The sequence below is a fragment of the Lepus europaeus genome, chromosome 7, assembly GCF_033115175.1.
Source record: "Lepus europaeus isolate LE1 chromosome 7, mLepTim1.pri, whole genome shotgun sequence".
Taxonomy (NCBI): domain Eukaryota; kingdom Metazoa; phylum Chordata; class Mammalia; order Lagomorpha; family Leporidae; genus Lepus; species Lepus europaeus.
Window position 1 is genome coordinate 50,434,777 of NC_084833.1, and position 23,427 is coordinate 50,458,203.

Genomic DNA, 23,427 nt, shown 5'->3' on the forward strand with positions numbered 1-23,427 from the left:
GCATAGTAAGTAATTAACAACAGTAAAAACAAATAGGATGGCTATAATAACACATTGCAATAATATTGCCAATATTATTACTCCTGTACTTTGAGCCATTATTAAGTAAAATAAGTGTTAGTTGAACACAAACACTGCAGTACTACAACAGTTGATCTGATAACAGAGATGGCTATAAATGACAACAGAAGGGTAGTATATTCAGTGTGGATAAACACTGTGGAAATGCCAAACAAAAGAATGATTCACGTCCAGGGCAAGATGGAGATAGATGGCACTAGACTTTATCATGCTACTCAGAGCTTCATATAATGTTAAACACATGAATTCTTGATTTCTGGAATTTTCCATTTATTATTTTCCATTTACTATTCAGACTGCAGTTGACTACAGGTAACTGAAATTGCACAAAGTGAAAATGTTGGTGGGGGGGACTACTGTATATTATAGTAACTCTGGTCAGATCTTCCTGTATCCAAGATATACAGTTAATATAATATCATATGTTTAATCTATCTCCTCGCTATCTATTTTTTATTTGTTCATCCTTTTTTTTTTGTTTCTTGGGTTACTCTAGATTACTGAAGTATTCATGCCATTTTACCTTCTAAATCAATTTTTAGTTACATCTTTTTCTATTTTTTTAATTTTTTAAAAAATTTCCACTTTATTTGAAAGGCAAAAAGACAAAAATAGAGGCAGCGAGACAAACAGAGATTTTCCATCTGCTGGTTCACTCCCTAAATGTCCACAAGAGCCAAGAGTAGTCCAAGTTTGAACCAGGAGCCAAGAACCCCATCCAGGTTTCCCAAATGGTGGCAAGAACGCAAATACTTGAGCCATCATCTGCTGCTTCCCACGAAGTACATTAGCAGGAAACTGGATCAGAAGTAGAGTAGCTGAGACTTAAATCCAGGCACTCCAATATGGGATACAGTCATCCTAAGAGGCAACTTAAATGATATGCAAAATACCTGCCCTCTCTATTATTCTTTCAGTTGTCTCTAGATATTATAATTTGCATCTTTGAAGTATTAGTGTCACTTTAAATTAGAAGCTTTTACTACTTTTCAATCATTCCCAGCACTGTACAAGTTTAAGTACTTAACTCCTTCCCTACCTTCTACAATATTATTAACATATACGTATATATATTGACTTCTACATATATTATAAATGTTTAAAAAAAGCTATTATTGCTGTTTTTACTATTAGTTTCTTATACTTACCCATCTACTTAGGCTTATTAGTACTTGCTATTTATTCCTACAGTTATATAGTGTAACTGTATCATTTTCCTCCTAAATTTTCTTCTCTGAAATTTAGTAGTACAGGTTTTCCAGAAACAATTCCTTTCAGCTTTAATTTGTATAAAAAGTTTTACTTGGGGCCAGCGCTGTGGGTAGTAGGCTAAGCCTCTGCCTGTGGCACCAACATCCCAAATGGGCACAAATTCTTGTCCTGGCTGCTCCAGAAAAGAAATGATAGGCATTCTAGAACCGAGAAATGTATTTTTATTATATTAAGAGCCTGGTGAATTATTTAACAGTAGACTGAACACAACAGAATATAAAAATAGTGATCTTGAAAACATGGAAATATGCCTACAGAGAGGGAAAATACATTAAAAAAAAAAAAAAAACAGAACAAAGTGTCCATATGGGTATCAGTTTAAGTCCTGGCTGCTGCACCTCTGATACAGCTCTCTCCTTACTATAGTCTGGGAAAGCAGTGGTAGATGGCCCAAGTGCTTGGGCCCCTGCACCTGCATGGGGGATCCAGAAGAAGCTCTTAACTCCTGGCTTCGGACTAGCTCAGCTCCAACTGTTGCGGCCATTTGGGGAGTGAACCAGCAGATGGAAGACCTTTATGTCTCTTCTTTCTGTTTGTAACTACCTCCAAAATAAATAAATAAATCTTTAAAAAAAAAAAAAGTTTTACTTCTCTAGCTTCTAACCTGATTCATTAAAAAGTTTTTTCCCAGCTTTACTGAAATAAAATTGACAAATAAAAATTGTATATTCTTAAGACATATAAAACATGATTTGATTTACATACACTGTACATTGTGAAATGATTAACATAATCAAATTAATTAACAAACCCATCATCACACATGCTTCCCATTTTGTATATGTGGAAGAGTGTGTATACTCTGAAAAAAGTTTTGGGGCCAGCATCTATCTCGTATATTTTATTCTGTTTCTTTATGTCTAATCTTAAATAATTCACCAGGTTCTTAATATAATAAAATACATTTCTCAGTTCTAGACTGCCCATCATTTCTTTTATGTGTTCCAGTTCTCTATTCAAAATATACATCCATTTTGCCCAAGTTTCTTCCTATTTCCTTTAAAATATTGGAATTTTAAAGACTTGTCAGTTTGAGGCCTGACTGTGGCCCAGCAGGTTGAACCACCACCTGTGACACCAGAACCCCAATATGAACAGGGTCAAGTACCAGCTGCTCCACTTCTAACATAGCTCCCTGTTAAAGCACTTAGGAAAGCAGCAGAAAATGGCCCAAGTACTTGGGCCCCTAACACCCACATGTAAGTTCCAGGCTCCTAGCTTCGGCCTGGTCCAGCTCCAGTCCTTGTGGTCATTTGGGGAGTGAACCAGCAGATGGAAGATTCTCTGTCTCTCTCTGTCTCTCTGTCTCTCTCTCTCCCCATCTCTTCTCTCTCCCTCTATTGCTGCCTTTCAAATAAATAATTAAATTTTTTTTAAAAACTCTGTAGGCCAGTGCCGTGGCATAGTAGGTTAAGCCTCTGCCTGCAGTGCTGGTATCCTATATGGGCACCAGTTCATATCCCAGCTGCTCCACTTCAGATCCAGCTCTCTGCTAATGCCTTGGGAAAGCAGCAGAGGATGGCCCAAGCACTTGGGCCCTTGCACCCACGTAGGAGATCCAAAAGAAGCTCTTGGCTCCCGATTTTAGATCATCCCAGCTCTGACCATTGTGGCCATTTGGGGAGTGAACCAGAGGATGGAAGACATCTCTCTCTCTCTTCCTCTCTCTGTAGCTCTGCATCTTGAATAAATAAATAAATCTTTTTAAAACATACTATAAATTCAATATCAATATCATATTCAGATTTCTTCCTAATGCCTGCTTTTCATCATTATCAATAACATTTTACTACCTCTCTGGTCTTACAGCTTTTTAAAATTGTATATGTAAGAATTCTGTGATCTTATATCCTATTGTAATTGTACATCAGTCATAACATACTTTAAAAGCAGAATATCAATTTTGCTCTGCTAATACTATGCTGTATTTGTAAAATATCTTTCCCAGGAAGCTTTGAAATATTTTATAATCTCTTAGTTAAAAGAAAATTTCTGTTCATTTGACTTGCTAAGATATAAGCGTAAGACTTGCTAAGATAAAGGGTTTTATCTACTCTTACACCAAGATTTTCTTTCTCTACAATTACCACGCTACAAAAGAAACAGCTTCTCTTGAAGATTTTCCTTTATTCTGGATCTGTGACTATTCAGAATAGTAAACCAGTTGCATATTTTATCTTTCAATCTTCAGCATCTAAAAAATTGCCTGGTACATAACAGATGCTCAAAATATGTTCAGTCAATGAACTGGCAGATGGTTAACAATAAGAAACTCAAATTTCTTAGTCATATATACTGATAACACATGAAATTATGAAATAGTATTAAAAATTAACTATAAATGTGTAAAGAAAAAAATTTACACTATCATATACTTTGAGAACCCCCACATTTAAATCATAAAGAATGATTCTTTTTTGTGCATACTTTTATTTTTTAATAGAAATCTTTTATCTAATAAATATAAATTTCCTAAGTATAACTTTTGGATTATAGCAGTTCTTCCCCCCATAATCACCTTCCATTCCCCCAAACCATCCCACCTCTTACTCCCTCTCCCATCACTTTCTTCATTAAGATTAATTTTTTATTATCTTTATACACGGAAGATCAACTGTATACTAAGTATAGATTTCAACAGTTTGCACCCACACAGACACACAAAGTATAAAGTACTGTTTGAAGACTAGATTTACTGTTAATTCTCATTGTACAAACATTAAGGACAGAGGTCTTACAAGGGGAGCAAGTGTACAGTGACTCCTGTTGTTGATTTAACAATTGACACTATGAAGAATTTTCTTACCAGTTCTTCTCAAACCTACATGGTGAGTCAATGACACAGAAGATGACCTTTGCTTTGGGATGGTAAGAAGATTTGAACTGAAAGGTCCATTTACAAAGCATCCTTGACTAAAAGGGAAAGATAAAAGATTAAGAATTTTAAAACCATGAAAAATTTTCTCTTTTTAATCTTCACTTCAATTAACAGATATCTGCTTATACATTCAGAGTTTAGATCTTTATCTAGTACATAACGTCTAAAGCAGGAGTAGACAAATCTTTTCTGTGATGAACTAGATGGTAAATCCCTTTGGTATTGTAGGCAATAAGGTCTCTGTTGCAACTAATCAAGTTTGCCACTATACCACAAAAACATCCATCAACAATAATAAATTGGTATGGCTGTTTGAATAAAATGCTATTTACTAAAACAGGTTATAATGCATATTAAGTTCACACGCTATGCTCTGAAGACTGCTGACTTGAAGAAGACTATCATTATTACCTGGAAGTCTTCTTAAAACATAGATTTCTGGACCCATTCCTATGGCTTCTGTTTATAGACCTAGGGTATGGCATGAATTTGCATTCTGTAAGAATTCTTAGATAATGCTTATGCTGGTCCAGGGATCTCATTGAGAACCACTGGCCTAAAACACAGGTTTTGTTATTTTCTGTTTCCTATCTTTATAGATATTGACTACCATTCACCCACTCATTTCCTAAAGCTGAAATATTTACTGTATGTTCAAGGTTTTTGTGAATAAACTAATTAAATACATACAGGAAGTCAAAATATATACCAACATGACAAATAAAATAGTTTATTAAATCCATTACAAATTAAATAGTGTAATATATACCAGGACAAAAGCTTTCACCCAATGCCATGTTTATATGAAACACATTATAAATATCATCTTCTTTTCCATATTCACTGGCCTGTATTTTTGTTAGTAGATTCTTAAAGCAAGTGGACATTCTGCCACAGTCTCAAGGAAAATCTAACTTAATCCAGTTTCACTCAACTTTTATTAGCATAGGCTAAGTTCTCAATAAGCTCTTCCTTAACTCCTCCCTTCTTTCATGTTTCCTTACATTCCATTTACTCAGAAAAGATCTAGTTTTCTGTGCACTAAGAGGTGTTCATTCATGCCTCTTATAACACTGACCCATATTTTATCATAATCTTACTGCTTACAAATTCTTTTCCCTCATGTGAGTTCCTTTGTAGGCCATATCTCACTCATCTTTATATTCATAGTAAATACAGGTGTTCAACAGATATTTGTGGCATAAATGACACTAATCCTTTTTAGCTCCTATTATACACTTACTACAAACAGACCTTTTCGCTCCCCAATCAAGTAAATAGACTTTCATTCATTATCTAACTACTGTTTCTTAGGTATTTCTTGGAACTTTCTCCTAGAAATCTACTCTGTTTTATACCTCCATGGGAGAAAAAGGTCAGTTTTACAAAGAAAAGGCATGTAAAATCAGTTGGCTATCACTTCATTAAAACTTCATTTATATTAACAAGAATTATAAAACACACTATTTTGAGTATTTATTATGTGTCATTCATTGATTTAGGCATCTTTTATACCTTATCTTGCTTAGTCATCTTAACAACACTACTGTTATTCCTGTTTAGCAGAAAGGAAAACTGAGGCATTGAGAGGCTAGGTAATGTCTAAACATTCACCCAGTTAGTAAGTAGCTGAGCTAAAATTCAAACTACTTTTCCAACTCTAAAATGTATGCACACTTACACAACACAATTCTGATTCTGTGTTTTTGTCTATTTCTCCATCAGTAAAATTAGAGATTTTTAGTATTTTTTTCTCTAGCCAGTAATAACTTTTTAACAATTTTACAAAAAGAAGCAGTAGGCAAATAATAATATCCAATTAACTCATCTCCCTACCAGTGCTCAATTTGAGTATTCATTGCTCTCATGCAAAGTAAGCAAAACTGGGAAAGAAGAGTAACAATACTACTTGATGTAATATTAAAACAGAAAAATCTATGTACCGGGGCTGGCGCTATGGCATAGTAGGTAAAGCCACTGCCTGCCGTGCTGGCATCTCATATGGGCGCCGATTCTAGTCCCAGGCGCTCCACTTACGATCCAGTTCTCTGCTAGGGCCTGGGAAAGCAGTAGAAGATGGCTCAAGTTCTCGGGCCCCTGCACCCACATGGGAGACCCAAAGGAGGCTCCTGGCTCCTGGCTTCAGATCAGCACAGCTCCGGCCGTTGCGGCCAACTGGGAGTGAATCAGAGGATGGAAGACCCCCCCCCCCCGCCTCTCCTTCTATGTGTAACTCTGATTTTCAAATAAATAAATAAATATTTAAAAGAAAAAAAGAAAAATATATGTATTATACTAAAGTCTACTCCATGATTAATAATCATGACAAAGAATGATATGTCTTATTCAGAACACAGCCATAGTATTGCTCTATAGTTTTTCATCTTTCTTAAAAATAATTAAAATAAAAATTTTTTTAAAGATTTATTGATTTGAAAGACAGGGAGAGGGAGAGATATCTTCCATTGGCTGGTTCATTCCCCAATGGCCACAGCAGCCAAGTCTGGGCCAGGGCAAAGCCAGGAGCCAGGAATTCCTTCTGGGTCTCCCATGTGACTAGCAGGGACCCAAGTACTTGGACCACCTTCTAATGCCTTCCCAGGAACATTAATAGAAAGCTAGATCAGAATCAGAGCAGCTGAATATTGGATGCTGTCATAGCAAGCAGTAGCTTAACCTGTTGTGCTACAACACCAGTCCCTCCACAGTTTTCTACCTTAATCCAGGGTAGAAGTCTATACATCATATATTCAAGTAGCTATTTAGAGTTGAGTGTAACAGGTCAAATTATAAATTCTCAAATCAGTTCTAGGATCTACTCATTAATTTTGTTCCCAGAACTGGATATATATCTCAGTGAATTACATAAAGCAATACTGAACAAAGAAGAAGGCGAGACAGGCTAGAAGTTTTCATTATTAGCAGAAGTTAGTTGGGGGTGGGGGGTGACTAAAGCCAAACCTGAGAATGACTCTCAAAGTCACTGCACAAATATTATAAGGGATGCTAAAAGTTATAGTCACAGAGTTAAGTCATTTATTGAGTTGGCTTCTAGACAGTCAATGCAAATTACCTTAACAAGGTTATCTTTTTTAAACAAGTCAATCTTTTTTAAAAGCAATTGTATAAGGCTAATCCTCCGCCTTGCGGCACCGCCACACCGGGTTCTGGTCCCAGTCGGGGCGCCAGATTCTGTCCCCGTTGCTCCTCTTCCAGGCCAGCTCTCTGCTGGAGGATGGCCCAAGTGATTGGGCCCTGCACCCCATAGGAGACCAGGATAAGCACCTGGCTCCTGCCATCGGATCAGCGCGGTGCGCCGGCCGCGGCAGCCATTGGAGGGTGAACCAACGGCAAAGGAAGACCTTTCTCTCTCTCTCTCTCTCTCACTGTCCACTCTATCTGTCAAAAATTTTTAAAAAAAATTAAAAAAAAAGCCATTGTATAAACTTTATACCTATATGATGTCTAGATTTACAGAGCCACTCTTAAGAAGCTATCAGGATGATATCATCAGCCCTCTTGAATTTCTGGGGTTCAAATAGGGTTGAAATCTTTGCAAATTATAAAGCACCGATTTGAGAAGCTGGTTCCCAAGGTCATTATTTAAAGGGCATACTACTGTCTGGAAACAAAGTATTAGATTTGATTATAGAGCAGATGGTGAGATGAATGATGAACCACAGCATATGTTAAAAGCCAGTCTTTTCAGTGTAGAGTATATCAATAGTTGACATCCCACAGAGTAATTGAGTATAATTTGCCAATTTTTTCTCCACGGAAATTCTGTTGAAAAAGAGCAAGCTGTGAGTTAGCTTAAAGAATGAATCTCCTTAATTTTCAAATAGAGCCATGAATATGTCTGTCTATATCACCGAGGGCTGGGTCACATCAGCCAATTCAAGGATAGCAGTTCAATTTTAGTCCTTGTGTGTGTGGTTTTTTTTTTTTAAGATTTGTTTATTTATTTGAAAGGCAGAGTTACAGAGGTGATGAAGGAGGGAGAGAAAGAGAGACTTCTATCTGATGGTCCACTTCCCAGAGGGCCACAACAGCCAGAGCAAGCATGATCCAAAACAAGGAGTTTTTTCTGAGTCCCCTGTATGGGTGCAGAGGCACAAACACTTGGGCCATCCTCTGCCTTCCCAGGTGCAATAGCAGGGAGCCGAATCGGAAGTGAAATAGCCAGGACTCAAACCAGCATCTATATGGGATGCTGGCGCAGCAGGTTACTCATTACACCAGAGTGCAGGTCCCAGTTCATTCTTTAATCCTAAGTACTAAAACTAGAATTCAAAGACGGATAACTCAATGGTCAAATAATCCAAAAAACCACTATTTAATCATTACTAGAACTTTGTGACCACAGAAATCGCATCCCAGGTCTGAATCTTAAGCAGAAGACAGGTTTAAGTGTCATAATCCCATACACCTGCAGTACACATGTTAGGCAAGCATTTAAAGACAATCCCAAACCTGTCACAAGAATCAAAGGGGACTCAGAGGAGCACTAAAGGCAACAAAAGATAGGTGAAAAGTCCCATAAGATATGCAAAGAGGGGGCCAGCACTGTGGCGCAGTGAGTTAACGCCCTGGCCTGGAGCATCCGCATCCCATATGGGTGCTGGTTAGAGACCTGGCTGCTCCACTTCGCACTTGATCTTAGCCAAAAGGCCGAGAAGCGATGGGCTGGCTGCTCCACTTCGGATCCTGTGCTGTGACCTGGGAAGGTGGTGGAGGATGGCCCAAGTCCTTGGGCCCCTGCACCCACATGGGAGACCCAGAAGAAGCTCCTAGCTCCTGGCTTTGGATCGGCTCAGCTCCAGCCATTGCAACCATCTGGGGAGTGAACCATCAAATGGAAGACCTTTCTCTCTCTCTCTATCTTTCTCTCTCTCTCTCTGCCTCTCCTCTGTGTAACTCTTTCAAATAAATAAATAAATAAATATTTTTAAAAATATATGTAAAGAAAGATGTTATAGAAATTTGCAGATGAAATTTCCATAGAAGGAGGAGGATATCAATGTCTTAGTCTTAAGATGTGGTATTTGAGGTAAATTAAAGATATACAGTTGGGTGTCTGGTTTAGCAGCTAAGATGCCAGTGAGGATGCTCATATCCCATATCAGAATGTCTTGTATAGTGTCCCAGTTCCATTACAGCTTCCTGCTAATGTGCACCATGGGAAGAAGCAGTGAGGGCTGAAGTAGATGGGTTCATGCCATCTATAGGGGAGATCTGGACTGAGTTCTTGGCTACTGGCTTCAGCATGGAGCAATCTGACTATTGTGGGCATCTGGGCAGTGCTAAAGTGGATGGAAGCACCCTCTCTTTCTGTGTGTCTCTCAGGCTCCATCTGCCTCTCAAATAAATGAAAATAAATAAATAAATAAATATTTTTTAAAAAAAGAATATACAGAAATGAGAGTGAGACTATCTAGTCTAGTTAAGTTCCTTTTTAATTTAAAAAGGAGCACAGACATGGACAGAGAACATCAAAAGGTTGAGTTTGACTGGAATTTTAGATGAATAGAGGAAGATGATGTTGGAAAGGTATTTTTGGTATTGGAAAAGAATGTCTTCCTCAAACAGTAAAATTTCAAGTCCTCTATGAGATCAACAGTGATTAAACTCTTATGGTGACTACCCAGGGACTAACATTTCTTTTTATCATGTCTATGCATATTACTCTTTTTTTTCTCCAACCAAACATGAATAATAAAATTTAGTCCTATATTATTCTTTATCCAAATAAGGTATTACTCTTCACCCAGATACATTATTTTTATATCATTTGTTTATATTTCAATTATTCTGAAATATAATTCAGTTCAACTTTCAAATGGAGTTAATCTAAGAACAAAATTATCAGAGAACCTCAAGGAAGAGATAAAACAATATGCCTATTCTTTTCACATAGAGAGCTTTCCAAATCATTCTTCTCTTCTCATTGTTTTAAAGGCTGCTCATCTTTCAAGAGAGGAAATTCAAACGTAGCAAATAAACATTTGAGAAATGCTCAGGATCACTAACAATCAGGGAAATGCAAATCAAAACCACAATGAAGGGGCAAAGGCTGTGGCGTGGCAGGTAAAGCCGCTGGCTGCAGTGCTGGCATCCCATATGGGCACCAGTTCAATTCCTGGCTGCTCCACTTCCGATCCAGCTCTCTGCTATGGCCTGGGATAGCAGTAGAAGATGGCCCAAGTCCTTGGGCCCCTGCACCCATGTGGGAGGCCCGGAGGAAGCTCGTGGCTCCTGGCTTCAGATCGGCACAGCTCCGGCTGTTGTAGCCATCTGGGGAGTGAGCCATCAGATAGAAGACCTCTCTCTCTATCTCTACCTCTTTCTGTAACTCTTTCAAATAAATAAAATGAATCTTTAAAAAAAAAAAAAAGAACAGAAATTATGGTGTATATATATATACTATGGAGTACTACTCAGCTATTAAAAAAATGAACTCCTGTCTTTTGATACAAAATGGATGCAACTGGAAAACATTATACTCAGTGAAATAAGCCAGTCCCAAAAAGACAGATATCATATGTTTTCCCTGATCAGGGGTGCTAACAGAGTACCTAAAATGTAATATATTAGAGTGAAATGGACACTTTGACATTCTGATTGTTTATAGCCGTTATCTCTTATATTGAGGAAGTGGTTTTTTTTTTCTTCATACTATTTGATGAACTCTTTTACTTAGTGTAGGGTCAACCTTACAGTCATTAAGTAAACTGAAAGTAGATCTTTGTAAAAATTAAGAGCGGGAATGGGAGAGGGAGGAGAAGAAAGGTTGTAGGAGGGAGGGAAGTATCACTATGTTACTAAATCTGTATATATGAAATACATGAAACTTGTATAACTTACATAAAATTTTAAAAACTGCTCACCTATGTCAGTTCATTTAATTTTTCTAACTAAAGGTGCAACTCTGTCATGAGGTAATAGCAGGATTTAAAATCCAGACTAGGGATTTGAGCACTACTTTTTATTTATTTATATATTTATTTGAGAGGCAGAGAGAGAGACAGAAAGACAAAGACAGACTGAGAGGAATCTCTCACCTACTGGTTCACTACCCAAATGTCTGCAACATATTTTAGGGCTGTGCCAGACTGAAGCTCGGAGTTAGGAACTCAATTCAGGTCTCCCACATGAGTGGTAGGAACCCAACTGGTTGAGCCATTACTACTGCTTCTAAGGCTGTGCATTAGCAGGAAGCAAGAATCAAGGTCAGGACTGGGTATGGAACTCAGGTATTGTGATATGGGACAAGTACATCATAACTGGTTTCTCTCTCCCCTTGAGTACTATTCTACAAACATTGGTAAAGCACTCACAAACTTAATGACTACAAAAACGGTGTGAAAAGTCTTCAGAAAGTTCATGGAAAATGTGTAGCATGAAAAAACTATAGCATGGATTTCAAAACACTTAGGCACCAAAAATAACTTCTTTTAATTCTATTTTTCCACAAAATGGTTTGACAAACCATGATATAATCAAGATTTTGTTCAAGGAAGATTTCTAATGAAAGGTAGAAGATGAATTCATTGGGGAAGGATACTAGAAGTTGCAAAGCTAATTAAGAGGCTAGTTCCACAGCCCAAGTAAGTGATAATGCAAGCATGAAATAATGTAGTAAGGTTATCAAGAAGAATAAATAGAGGAAAAGATATTGCACAGGTAAACTTAACAACTGCTACCTGCAAAATAAAGTAACAGGATACAAAGGTAACACCAACTCTTCTAAGTAAATCAATTCTGAAAGCAACTGCTAGATTAGAAGATAGCAACAGTCTAAGGGCTGGACAAAAGCCACAGATGAAAAAGCAGCTGAAAGGATGAGAAATCTGGCTGCAGAGACAGATTCCGAGAGTGAGGAGTTCAATACTGGAATCATGTTGAAATCACAGTGTCAGTTAAAATCAGGCAAGGAATGGAACAGAATCCAAAGCTGAGTTCAAATCAAGGCTCAAAAACCTAGTAAATGTGCTCTTAGTTCTGGGCTATTCTAATATAAACTCGAGGTGATTCCAGAAACACAAGTCTATTAATTGGGCTACCAAAGTCTAAAGGTTCCTGAATTAAATGCCATAATTCATTAAAATCAAGACCTTCGCTGTCTAATATAAGATGCCACATATTATACATGAGGGATCTTCAAAACAATTCATTTAAAGTGTGCATTATGAAAAAACTATGCATGAATTTCAATATTTTTTGCAGCAAAATAACCTTACCTTTCAATCACATTTTCCATGAAGAGTGTGAAATACCCTTATAGGTCTATATGATAGTTACATAGGCTCCTTGATTTGAATTAAATTAATTATAATTAATTAACTCAGATTTAAAATTTAGTTCCTTAGTCATTCTAGGCCCATTTCAAATGATCAACAGTCATATACAGCTATGGCTACCATCTTTGGACAACACATCATCACAGAATTTTCTACTGGACAGCAACAACCTATAGACTTGAACTTGAAAAAGAGTAGTGGTTGTGAATGCTTCATATATTCCTATCTTACCCTGTCTATGTTTAAAAGACATTCAGAAATATTACTCAAAGACTCTTTAGTTTGTATATTAAAAAGGTTCCATACATGGTCAATTTAAATTAGATATACATAATATATAATTGTTTTTCAAATATCTAAATCTTTTGAGTCATATGATTTTGTTTTAATGAAAGTTAACTGAATATATAAAATTTGCCTACTTTTACCATGGTGGGGAATCTTTTTTTCTGCCAAAGGCCATTTGGATAATTATAATACACTTCATAGGCTATAAAAATTATCAACTGAAAAATTAACCTGCTATAGATTTATTGAATTTTGAGTCTTGCCTGCAGTTGCCTTAGAAAGGCCAGATCAAATGATTTCATGGGCCTTACATAGCCTTGCGGTCAACAGTCCCCACCCCTGTGAGAGAACACTTGTCAGTTCATGATTTTTCTCCAGACCATGTTTCTATTTTAACATCAATCACCAGAGGTAGCCAGATAAAAATACTTTATCTCAATGTATATATCTGACCTTAACCCAACATATATCAAGTCTTTCTTTAACTGCAAATACATTGCTATTATATTAGTGTGAAAGATTAAAAAACAGAATAATTTTATTCATCCTTTTTTTTTTTTTTGGACAGGTAGAGTTATAGAGAGAGAAAGAGAGAGAGAAAGGTCTCCTTTCCGTTGGTTCACCCCCCAAATGGCGGCTACGGCCGGTGCGCTGCGCCAATCTGAAGCCAGGAGCCAGGTGCTTGCTCCTGGTCTCCAATGCAGGTGCAGGGCCCAAGGACTTGGGCCATTCTCCACTGCCCCCCCGGGCCACAGTAGAGAGCTGGACTGGAAGAGGAGCAACCAAGACAGAATCCAGTGCCCCAACTGGGACTAGAATCCAGGGTGCCATCGCCGCAGGTGGAAGATTAGCCTAGTGAGCCACAGTGCCGGCCAATCTCTTTTTTTAAACCTAATAATAATCTCAATATAATTGTTCCTTGATTAAGAACTACCTGGCACATTTTAGGTTGTTGACTTCACCTTCCTATATCCTGCTTCTATTTAAAACAAAACAAAACAAAAGACTATCATGTTTATACTCTAGGTAAACTTTGGACCAAAGCTTATTTTCCTAACTACATTTTTCATACGTAAGTCTACTATTTCACACATCAGTTCGTACAGTTTTTCTTTTATAAAAAATAAGTCCACCATTCCATTATATTATAGAAAATTCAAATTAATAAGCCATATAAGAATTGGGAAAATATAATTATCTGATTATATTTCATACATGTTAACATAAATTTTAATAAATAGCTATGATCCAATCCTGCCATCTACTGTTTCAAATGCAAAAAGACAACATCTCAAACTAAAAAAGTACAACACATGCTCATTAGTAATAGAATGATTAAACGTGGAATGTATGCTAATTCTAATTTTATTAAATACATAATTCAAGAGAAGCTTATAACCCACATAAGAGATCAGTACCTGGCTTCAAAATACAAAGTAACAAACTCTTTGTTGCCAGGATTACAAGGATATTTCAAAAAATTCATGGAAAATGGAATTACAAGATAATTTACTTCCACTTTGACTATGACCTTGTCTAAATAAGATCGGAGCTGGCAAACTCAAAAGGCTTCCATAGCCTTGGCAACTCATGACAAGAGCCTAGGGTGATTACTGACACCATAAACAAGAGTGTCAATTGTTAAATCAACAACAGGTGTCACTGTGCACTTGCTCCCCATGTAAGATCTCTGTCCTTAATGTGTTGTGCTATGTGAATTAACGGTATAACTAGTATTCAAACTACTTTACACTTTGTATTTCTGTGTGGGTGCAAACTGCTGAAATCTTTGCTTAGTATATACTAAATTGATCTTCTGTATATAAAGATAATTGAAAATGAATCTTGATGTGAATGGGATGGGAGAGGGAGAGAGAGATGGGATGGTTGCGGGTAGGAGGGAGGTTATAGGGGGGAAAAGCCACTGTAATCCAAAAGCTGTACTTTGGAAATTATATTTATTAAATAAAAGTTTAAAAAAAGATAATTTACTTTGCTACAAAAATTTTTTTGAAATCCATGCATTGGGGGGCCGTGCTGTAGCACAGCAGGTTAACGCCCTAGCCTGAAGCTCCAGCATCCTATATGGATACTGGTTCTAGTCCCAGCTGCTCCACTTCCGATCCAGCTCTCTGCTATGGCCTGGGAAAGCAGTAGAAGATGGCCCAAGTTCTTGGGCCCCTGCACCCACATGGGAGCCTCGGAGGAAGCTCCTGGCTCCTGGCTTCAGATCGGCGTAGCTCCAGCCATTGCAGCCATCTGGGGAGTGAACCAGAGGATGGAAGACCTCTCTCTGTGTCTCTACCTCTCTCTGTAACTCTGTCTTTCAAATAAATAGAATAAATCTTTAAAAAAAAAAAGAAGTCCATGCATAGTTTTTTTTAATAATAAATATTTTCCATGAACTTCTGAAGACCCTTTATTTGTATTGACATTCAGAAGATTTCAGTTCCTGCATTGTCCCAGACTCATTTACTTGTAGTTAACTTATGTCTTTCATTTATAGGATTAGCTCTGTTCAGTTCCGTGTAAATTCTCAACATATTATAGAATATATTGGTAGTCTCAGCCTCTAGTAGGACAGAGTTTAAAAAGTTTTGCCACCTTAGACCTAACAACTGTAATGAGCCCTGGGAACTTGTTCTTCCTTTCACAAGTCAGTAACTGCAGACTTTGGATATTTCACATTGAATTGGTGACTACCCCTATAATGGTAACCTTTAGAAATTCAAAAGCTCTGTCTTAAGTGGGTCCCAATTTCCCTGAACCACTTCACTAGCTCACATTCCTAAGGCTCAGCTTGCTGTGTACCCAACCCACCTAGATTCTGAGGGAAGTTTCCAAGAATCAGTTTCTTTATTACACCTTATTATTACTGCCCATATTGTAGTTCACCTAAAATACTTCAAGAATTGCCTTTTACATTTAGAGTTATTCCAAAAATTATTCACAGAAACAAAGTGGGTGTATTAGAATGTTTCATTTAATGGCTCTGTGGATTTTACCTTGAAGTGCCAAATTCCTGGTTAGGCCTTCTGCCATTATTGCGTTCCCACCTTGAAGACTGCTCAATAGGTTGCAGTCCTGAAGTTCCTGAGCTCCTCCTCAGCTGTGGAGTTGGTAAACTATTCCTATTATTCAGTCCCTGTTGAATAATTTAACAATGGTTAAAATTTTCAGCTTTTAATATGTTGTACATGTAATATTAATGATAGTACACGACTATCAATGGAAACTATATTCTTAACATATAAAGAAGAAATGAGGCATTTCCTTCTGAAAACCTGCCAATTTACTACAAATTTCATATTATATGCTGCTGTTCAATGTATTTTTTTCCTACTAAAAAGTGATTGTTGAACTTGATACAATTTAAACTAGCATTTTTCTTTTGCACATTATGCTTTAACTTTCATTAAAAATAAAGAATTGGAAATTTAAATATAAATATGTAGATAGATTCTGAAAATTAAGATCAGAAGTCAAGCTTAAGATCAGACATGATCAGTCAATATATTATTTTATATTTCAGTACAATTCTGGCTAATGTACAGAGTGGTGAATCTGGAAAAACTTTAGGATCCTGAGTTACCATTTGAAATAATGATAAAATTAAACACAGAATACTTTTTGCATTGATATTTTACACTAATTTTGAAAATATTCTTAATCCAAATATTCAATTGATGAAAATATCCCATTTTTTACCATTGTGAGTGTAGTTTTACTGAAATCTATATAGCCCAGTTTCTGTTTCTTATGAATTTTCCCTATCACCAAACACTACAACAATCTTAGAGAAATACTATATTTAACTTAAGCTTCCCCAAGGATATTGATTTTATTCAGGTCTAGGGTTAACTAGGATTACGTGGAAATTCAGTGAAAAAATTCCTTATGTAGCATAATCTTGGCTGATCATAATGTAGGTTGTTATAATCCTTCTTAGTTTTTAACATATCTATAAGATATTTACATCATACAGTATGTTCTTAGTCCCTTTTTTCTTACTGGGCTTTTTTTTCATAAATGTTGTTGACCTTTTCTGAAGTAACATCAGGATTTTAGTATGCTTTTCTATAAAAAGGGACAGATATGGAATTTTCCCAAGGAGTTTATACAACACAAAGGAAATGAGGTTTTTTTCATAAGGATTGCTTCCAGGTCCTTATATGAGCTACTCATGTCAGTATTACATGATTACAGCATCCAAAATTAGCCTGATACTGCAATGCTCAGGAAATGAAGTATTCAGACCTTTTATCTAAGCAATATTATGTTTAAAATATTTTAAAGTGTAGCAGAAAGTTTTTTATTTTATAGATTTATTTATTTATTAATCTATCCCAGACCCAACTGCTTCAGAATTTTGGGGAGAGAACAAGTGAAGGGAAGATCTCTCCCCATCTTTACCTCTCTCTCTCTCTCTCTCTCAGTGCCTTTCTGATAAAAATTAAAATACCAATAAAAGCCTCACATAAATATCTATGACCCAGATTGTGACCAATAATGTTCAAATCCTTTTACCCTAATTAACCCTGCAAAATGTTTCAACATTTCTAAAACCTAATGCTGAAATCTGGCAAAATAAAATTAATTGATGATCAAAATCCCTTCAAAAACTACAGTTAATTTTTTCTCATATTTCCCTTTTTTAAAGTTCTACATAGACTATTACAATTAACAAAATTAACATATTTGAATTTCATCTTCTCTCTTGGTCAGTTTCCTAGCTGTGGAATAAATTAGTTGAATTAGAGTAATCCCTAAACTGTTTCTTGTTTCGAAGTTTGATGATTTTCATTATTGGTAATAAATCAAACAAAACAACTAAAAGCACTCTGAACAAGCATTATGTATAAGTATGCCTGTTCAGTAGAACAGTATTTGTTATGTCCTAAAGGAAATTCTATTTTGAAATATTGGTATTTAGAGAGAAATTAATCCCACATCTGATAGAAAAATCAATGCTTATTGGGCTATGGTAATTGCCAATAGGTACAGAGGGAAAAACAGGGTTCAGAAATGTGAAAATCATTTGAAATAATGCTGTGTAATTCATAAACTGAATATTACAATGAAGATTTCCTCATTTCTTGGTTCAAGAAGAACAAATCCTGGATTCTAAAGGATAAAATTAATTAATGACATGATCTGAATACTATTTTTTTCTATAAACCTGGAACTATATTTGCTTTTTTTCTTCCTTTTCCTAACAATAACAATGATAATAAATGATTGTTACCATTCAAGTTATAATTATAGTAATATCAAAGTAGAAACTGAACACACATCTAGAATTATTTGAGTTTATAACTGCCTCTAAAGTCCCTAGCAGCTCAGTACAATGTAAAAGGAGCTGGTCCTTGAAGAGGTAACTGCATTTTATATAACATTTAAAGGGATAGTTTTAATTTAAAAACTATGTTATTTATAAAAATAGGGCTGGCTGATAACTGAGTACTGATTTTGACCTTATGAAGTTTTCGATCTCCTTTCTCAGCTGGGTCCTCTATTTCTGAGCAGGGGTAAAATCCAGGAAATGGTGTGAGAGGATTAATCTTTGGCCTACAGGAACCTGAGAAAGCACCCATCAAGCTACTGATGCTCCGTAAGGAAGAAATGACTTGTGGGGAAAGGCTTGGATCAACCAGAAGATCTGACACCATATTGCGAGCCTCATTCAGCACTGAAAGATCAACTCCATTTCCTCCTCCAGAATTCTAGAAAAGAAAGCAAAATTATATATTTGTTACACAGAAAAATTAACATTTAATAAAAATTTTCTTTAAATAAAGTCTATCTAAGTAATTAATTCCTTTAAATTTTCATTTATTTGGACATGGCATAAATGATGTAACAAATGGTATAATTCTAAGTTGAAAATTTTTTTCAATATGATACACTTTAATTTTTTCTTTATTTTTCTTTAGCTTATTCATTAAATTTAATGATATTCATTACTGGCCCACTGTAATTAGTACAGAACTACATCTATTAAATTTAAAATCTGTAATTTGTATATTTCACTAATTTATTGAGCCTGTCCTTTCATTTATGTCAAACTTTCTTCTAAACATAAAGAACATTTTTTCATTTACTTTGTTCACTAAACATATCAGCAAGGCTTTGTTACAAAGACTGCCCAGTTCGTAATCTGGAATTAAAACCTAACTGTGTGACTTTGAGCAATTTATTTCAAACTGAACATTTTAAAATTTATTCAATGTTAAATGACGATAATATCCATCTCATTAAGGGCTGACATAAGAAATAAATCTGATAATATATGTGAAGTACACAGTACACTCTTTAGTACATGTACTTAAAGTGCAATAAACATTATTATTATTAATATTATGGAAATGATGAGACAAAAACAGAAAATTGGAATCAAAGTTCAAAAGAGACAGCAACAACTTTAAGATGAATAGTCAATATAAACTTCAAAGGGTAGCATCAGGAAAAACCATAAAAATTTGGTAGGAAAAATTTTTTAATTCAGAAGATTAATTATGTCACTAATATATACATAAGATATAATTTCAACTTTTTAATAATACATATATATAATATTAAACTCAATTATTCATAGAAACAAATGGACCAATAATGAAAACAGTGAACTAAATGTTACTTTTTGCAATTTTATTGTTTCTTGAACTTATATTTGGGTATGTCTGAAACTGATAATTATTCAAACTTTTTGTTCACCATGAAACTTAAAGTATTTGCAACACATTTCAGAATTGAGAAATGTGGCCAGCGCTGTGGCTCAATAGGCTAATCCTCTGCCTTGTGGCGCTGGCACACCAGGTTCTAGTCCCGGTGGGAGCACCGGATTCTATCCCAGTTGCTCCTCTTCCAGGCCAGCTCTCTGCTGTGGCCAGGGAGTGCAGTGGAGGATGGCTCAAGTGCTTGGGCCCTGCATCCCATGGGAGACCAGGATAAGCACCTGGCTCCTGCCTTCGGATAAGCACCTGGCTCCTGCCTTCGGATCAGCGCGGTGCGCCGGCTGCAGCGCACCAGCCGCGGCAGCCATTGGAGGGTGAACCAACGGCAAAGGAAGACCTTTCTCCCTGTCTTTCTCTCTCACTGCCCACTCTGCCTGTCAAAAAAATAAATAAATAAAAATAAAATAAAAAGAATTGAGAAATGTTTTGAAAGGCTAAAATAGTTAAATAACATGTTTGATCCTTGTGGAACACAAAGTCTTGATTTTAAACATTCCCTGTTATCAGGACATAGCCTAGTTATTTCCAGCCTTTATCTGTTATAAATAGCATTAAAATAACAAGTAAGCATACTTCTGATAAACAGCTTCCTATAATTTGAATTCCTGAACCAAAGCAAATGAGCATACTAAAATTTGATCACTGTTCTAAAACCTTCTCTGGAATATGCTGATCAAGTCTACCCCACCCATTAATTGTATATAATGGCATTTTTTACCCTATAGCCCTAATTATAATTGGATAGCATGAATTTATTAATCTCTACCTATCTCGTAGGCAAAAAAAATAATCATCTCATTGCTACTTCAACCTGAATCCTCTGATTACTGTAATTCTCAATGTTCTCTGCCATATTTCCATAGACTTTGTCTATTTATAATCTCATTTAACTGCTACAAAATTCAAATGGAACATGTATGAAAATAGAAGATTTCTTCAAAAATAATATTTTCTAAACATTATTCAGGACAATTCAGGACAAATAGGAAAGGACAATTCACAAATTTACCAAAACAGTACATTGTGATTTTCACTTTAACAGTACAATGTAATTAAAATTCACTATTAAATACTTCTGACAACATGAATGCCTAATTCATTTTCATAGACAAATCCTTTTTTCATGGTCAATTTCTCTTTTTCTCATATTGCAACTTTTTAATGCCTTAAGTTTTTCATTTTGGTATTTCTTCTTTTTCTTGTCCTCTGTTTCTTCCTTCTTGCTTTCTTGGGGGGAAAATTACTAAAACTTTTTAAAAATTATATTATGATTGACTTACAGAATTTTTGTTACTGTATTACTTTATATAGTTTCCCTAGTGGCTGCTCTTGGTAATATAACATAATTCTGTGATTTTTTTCATTCTACTGGCATCAAAGTTTCACAACTTTTAAGTTGGCACCCATATGGGATGCCGGCGCTTCAGGCCAGGGTGTTAACCTGCTGCGCCACAGCGTCAGCTCCTCCAAATTCTTTATATACTGAATTATAGTTTCAGCGCTACAGAACAGGAGAACCTATTATTTCTATCTAACTGTGTTTTGTTCCAGGATGGCATTGCAGTGTAGCAGATTAAGCCACCCCTACAATGCTGGCTTTCCATATGGGTGCTAGTTTGAGTCCTATGTGCTCCATTTCCAATCCACTTCCCCTCTATTGTGCCTGGGAGACCAGTGGAACATGGGCCCCTGTCCCCAAGATGGGAGACCTGGATGGAGTACCAGGCTCCTGGCTTCAGCCAGGCCCAATAGATAAAAGATTTCTCTGTCTCTACCCCCTTTTCTTTTTCTTTTTTTTTTTTTTTTACTTTTATTTAATGAATATAAATTTCCAAAGTACAGCTTATGGATTACAATGGCTTCCCCCCTCCCATAACTTTCCTCCCACCCACAACCCTCCCCTTTTTTGAAACTCTGTCTTTTGAATAAATAAATAAATATTTAATTAAAAAAAGAACTATGCTTTGATATCAGTTATCCAAACTCCCTCTTTCCCTCATTTCCCAATCCTCCCAAACGTATAGTAATCACTATTTTAGATTCAGATTGACTGTTTTTAACTTCCACATGACACAAAACATGCAGTATTTTTTTTCTGTGTCTGCCTTATTCCATTTAGCAATAATTACTGCCAGTTCCATCCATTTCATTGTAAATACCAGGATTTCATTCTTTTATGGTTGCACAGTATTCCATTGTATATATATACCACATTTTCTTTATCCATTCATCAATGAGTGGACACCTATTGATTGATTCCATGTCTTGGCTATTGTCGATAGTGTTGCAAAGAACTTGAGAGGGCTGGTGTCTCTATTATTTAACTTCCTTTGGCTTTATATGCTGATTTAATTTCCTTTGGAGATAATATACATATATATTCTCAGAAGCGGGACAGCAAGGTCCTATGGTAGATCCATTTTTAGTTCTCTGAACGGTTTCCATACTGTTCTCCATAATGGCAGAAGAACTTTCCATTCCCACTAACAACATAAGGATCCCCTTTTCTCCACATACTTACCAGCTTGTATTGTTTTTCTATTGAATAATAACCATTCTAAGTAGAATGACATAACTCATTGTGGTTTTGACTCACTTCCCTGATGGCTAGTGCTATTGAGCACTTCTTTTTAAATTGTATTAGAGAAAAAGAAAGAGAAAACAGACACAGAAAGTACCCATCTGCTGGTTTACTCCCTAAATGCCCATAATGGCCAGGACTGGGTCAGGAGCTAGGAACACAGTCCAGGTCTCCCATAAGGGTGGCAGGAACCCAATCATTTGAGCCATTGCTGGTGCCTCCCATGGTCTGCACTAGTAGGAAGCTGATGTCAGGTACCAGAGATGGAAATCGAACCCAGGCAACTCCAATTTGCAACACAGGCATCTTAACTGAGAGTCTAAATGCTCATTCCTGGGAATTTTAAAATGTATTTCATGGGGCCGGCGCTGTGGCGAAGCAGGTAGAGCTGCCACCTGCAGTGCCAGCATCCCATATGGGTGCTGGTTCGAGACCTGACTGCTCCACTTCTGATCCAGCTCTCTGCTATGGCCTGGGAAAGTAGTACAAGATGGCCCAAGTTCTTGGGCCCCTGCACCTGCATGGGAGGCCAGAAAGAAGCTCCTGGCTCCTGGCTTCAGATCAGCGCAGCTCCAGCCGATGCGGACATCTGGGGAGTGAACCTCTCTCCCTCTTCTCCCTGCCCCCCACCTCTCTGTAACTCTGCCTTTTAAATAAATAAATGAATCTTAAAAAACAAACAAATCTTAAAAAAACAAAAAAGAATTTCATTACCATTTGTATTTCATTTTCTGAAAAAATATCTATCCGGATGCTTGGACTGTTTAACTGTATTGCTTGTTTATTGTTATTATTGAGTTTTTTGAGTTCGTTTTATACTTATATCCTTTGTCAAATGAATAACTACTAAATGTTTTCTCCCATTATGGCAGCTGTCTCTTAGTTCTGTTAATAGATCCTTTTACTGTACAAAAGCTTCTTGATTTGACATATTCGCATTGGTCTGGTTTTATTTTTCTTATCTGTGTTTTCAAGGTCTTATCAAAAAAACACTGCCTATGCAAATATCTTAAAGTGTTATGTTTTCTAATAATAGTTAAATAGTTTCACATCCTGCATTTAGATCTTTAATCTATTTTGAGTTGATTTTTGTATAAGTTGACAGGGATCATGGTTCAATCTTCTGCTTATGAATATCTGGTTTTCCCAACAACATTTATTGAAGAGACTGTTCTTTCTCTGGTATGTGTTGCTGGCACCTTTGTCAAAGACTAGTTGGCTATACACATGTGGAATCATTGCTGGGATCTCTACTCTGTTCCACTATTCCAAATGTCTTTTTATTCTAGTACA

General features: G+C 36.3%; 1 protein-coding gene across 2 annotated transcripts in view; it reads right to left on the reverse strand.

Annotated features, from left to right (window-relative positions):
- The window catches only part of PDE3B (phosphodiesterase 3B), a 206,573-nt gene that overhangs the window by 61,284 nt on the left and 121,862 nt on the right, over positions 1–23,427 (reverse strand). For both annotated transcript variants that reach the window (XM_062196455.1, XM_062196454.1), the window contains exons 3-5: positions 18,294–18,542; positions 15,825–15,964; positions 4,160–4,266 (exon numbers count right to left, since the gene is read on the reverse strand). In XM_062196455.1, the coding sequence (XP_062052439.1) occupies positions 4,160–4,266; positions 15,825–15,964; positions 18,294–18,542 (496 nt within the window). The remainder of the gene's footprint in view (positions 1–4,159; positions 4,267–15,824; positions 15,965–18,293; positions 18,543–23,427) is intronic.